Source organism: Colobus angolensis, unplaced genomic scaffold (genome assembly GCF_000951035.1).
Source record: "Colobus angolensis palliatus isolate OR3802 unplaced genomic scaffold, Cang.pa_1.0 Scaffold126, whole genome shotgun sequence".
Classification (NCBI taxonomy): Eukaryota; Metazoa; Chordata; class Mammalia; order Primates; family Cercopithecidae; genus Colobus; species Colobus angolensis.
The window spans coordinates 8173733-8176283 of NW_012113808.1; the positions used below are offsets into that span (position 1 = coordinate 8173733).

Below are 2551 nucleotides of genomic sequence, written 5' to 3' on the forward strand. Positions count from 1 at the left end.
TGGGTGGATCATAAGGCCAGGAGTTCAAGACCAGAGTGAGACTCTGGCTCAAAAAAAAAAAAAAAATTAATAAATAAAAATAGCTGGGCACCGTTGGCTCTCGCCTGTAATCCCAGCACTTTGTGGGGGTGCTGAGGCGGGTGGATCACTTGAGGTCAGGAGTTCGAGAACAGCCTGGCCAATATGGTGAGACCCCATCTCTACTAAAAATACAACAATTAGTTGGGCGTGGGGGTGGGCGCCTGTAATCCTAGCTACTCAGGAGGCTGAGGCATGAGAATTGCGTGAACCCAGGAGGCGAAGGTTGCAGTGAGCCAAGATTGTGCCACTGCACTCCAGCCTGGGTGACAGAGCAAGACTCTGTCTCTAAATAAATAAATAAATAAATAAAAATAAATACTTGGATATGTCATATAATTAAAAGTATTACTACTACAGTTCTTTTAAAAGCAGTTTATAATTCAGCCCTCTAACACAAAATATCCCTTCCCTCAAATAGTCTGTATTAGTGAGGTTTGATTATGTTTATTTCTTCAGTTATACTATATCATATTTCAAAAAAGACTGGTTTTATACACATTTCATGGGGAAGAGGAGGAGTGCTAAGCAATTGTACTCTATCAGGTTATAATTGACAACTACAGAAAAAACAATGAACTGAAATATTCTCAAGTCAGAAATCTATGGGAACACTTACTCTCCACTATTGCACTTATGTGGTAGTTGAGGATCTCCACCAACTGCTCAGCCCCTCTGTCCATGTACATGGCACTGCTGAACTTCTCAGTCATTGCAGTAAAACCTGGAATAAATGTGCAGCTGGTTTCTTTGGCTGCTTGGGAAAATCAAACAGAGCCAGAAGAGGACTACCCAGGAAGGCAGTGAGCCTCAGCTTTTATTTTTTTTTTTTCGAGACAGAGTCTCGCTCTGTAGCCTAGGTTGGATTGCAGTGGCATGATCTCAGCTCACTGCAACCTCCGCCTATCGGGTTCAAGCAATTCTCCTGCCTCCCCCTCCCAAGTAGCTGGGACTACAGGCATGTGCCACTATGCCTGGCTCATTTTTGTATTTTTAGTAGAGATGGGCTTTCACTGCGTTAGCCAGGATGGTCTCGAACTCCTGACCTTGTGATCCGCCCGCCTCAGCCTCCAAAAGTGCTGCGATTGCAGGCGTGAGCCACCACGCCTGGCGGCTTCAGCTTTTAAAAACAGGCAGAGTTTCTTCTTAAGGATCTTTGTGGCTGGTCAAGTGTCAGACATGCAGCCTCCTCTATCTATTATTTTAGGGGCCAGGAAAAGGCTCCAGATATCTCTTTCTTCCAAATTCTCTACTGTACAGTGATAACTGCAACTTCTTTAACTGGGAATAAAATTTTCAGTCCGTGGTAACAAAACCACACACATTTCAAACACTTCTGAAGAGGTGGCAAGTTTATTAGTAAGATGTAAACATCATCTAGGGAGATCATTTCCTGAGGTCAGTTTTGACTGGGATGTATGTGGGGCTTGGGGCTGGGGAGGATGAGTCAGTGAAGTTGGGGAAGAGACACAGGAGCAAAGAATGGAACTTGAGCATCTTAAAGATATGCCTATGACTGGCAGTGCTGGGTAAGGGAGGATGAGAGAGAGCCAGGGCCACAAACTATTTCCTCCCTCTTGTGTTCTCAATGGAGCACATCTGCTGTGACAGCCCAGGGGCTCCAGAATGGCCCCCCTACTCTGCAATCAAGCTCTGCATGTGATTTCCCACGTGAGCCTGTTGCTCATCCACATTAAACAAACTTGCACTTGCCTGAAATATCAACAAACATCAGGACTCCATCAAAATAATCTGTAAAGGGTCGCTCTGGGGAGAAATGTCCATAGACAATGAGGTCTGGTAAATGAGCTGCTATTCTGACTATGGGCCAGTCCTGGAATTCTTCTCTTGGAGTGTTCATGTTCAGGACAAATGTTCAGGATTTTATGGTGACAGGAAGCAGTCTCCAAATAGGTCTTCTAAAAAGAAAATTGAAATAGAGGAAATCTGATATATTCATTTGCTCATTTTCCTATTGCTCTTTCTCCATTTGTTTTGTTCTAACCTGTGGCCTGCTTATAGTGGTGAAAATGCCAGAGTTGTTGAGCCAAACTCCAAAAGGGCCAATTTCTATACAGAAGAAGAACCCTCCCACCCTGAACAGCTGCTGCAAAAGTGAGCACCATTACAAAGAGGCTGGGGTGAAAGAGGGTAGCTGAATGCCTCCACTCATTTGCCAGAAGGGGTAGGCCGTTGCAGGGCTAATCCAGGTGTAGGGGGCTGTTAGCTCTATTCACTCAGGCCAGACTTCTTTTTCTTCTGTCCTCATGTTTCCTTTTCCCCTCTCTCTACCTTGGTCTTTTACTTTATTCTGTCTTTAAAAAAAATTTAAAAAAATCAAGTGTAGATGTGACTTGTGTGTGTGAGTGTATTTATATGTGAGTATTAGAGTTTTGTATATAGGCAAGAGATTAAGCCTATAAAGGTATAATGTTAAATAAATAGAAGAAAAGAGTTCAGGAGGGTGTGTGTG

The 2551-nt window shown here is 43.6% G+C and overlaps 1 protein-coding gene across 3 annotated transcripts in view; it reads right to left on the reverse strand.

Moving 5' to 3' along the window:
* Positions 1-2551, reverse strand: part of ADCY10 (adenylate cyclase 10 (soluble)) — a 105295-nt gene that overhangs the window by 93843 nt on the left and 8901 nt on the right. For 2 of the 3 annotated variants that reach the window (XM_011933402.1, XM_011933401.1), the window contains exons 2-3: positions 1792-1997; positions 698-802 (exon numbers count right to left, since the gene is read on the reverse strand). The exons of the other annotated variant lie outside the window; for it this stretch is intronic. Coding sequence is in view for 1 of the 2 variants with exons in the window: in XM_011933401.1 (XP_011788791.1) it covers positions 698-802; positions 1792-1939 (253 nt within the window). In the remaining variant the exon portion in view is untranslated. The remainder of the gene's footprint in view (positions 1-697; positions 803-1791; positions 1998-2551) is intronic. 3 annotated transcript variants of the gene reach the window in all.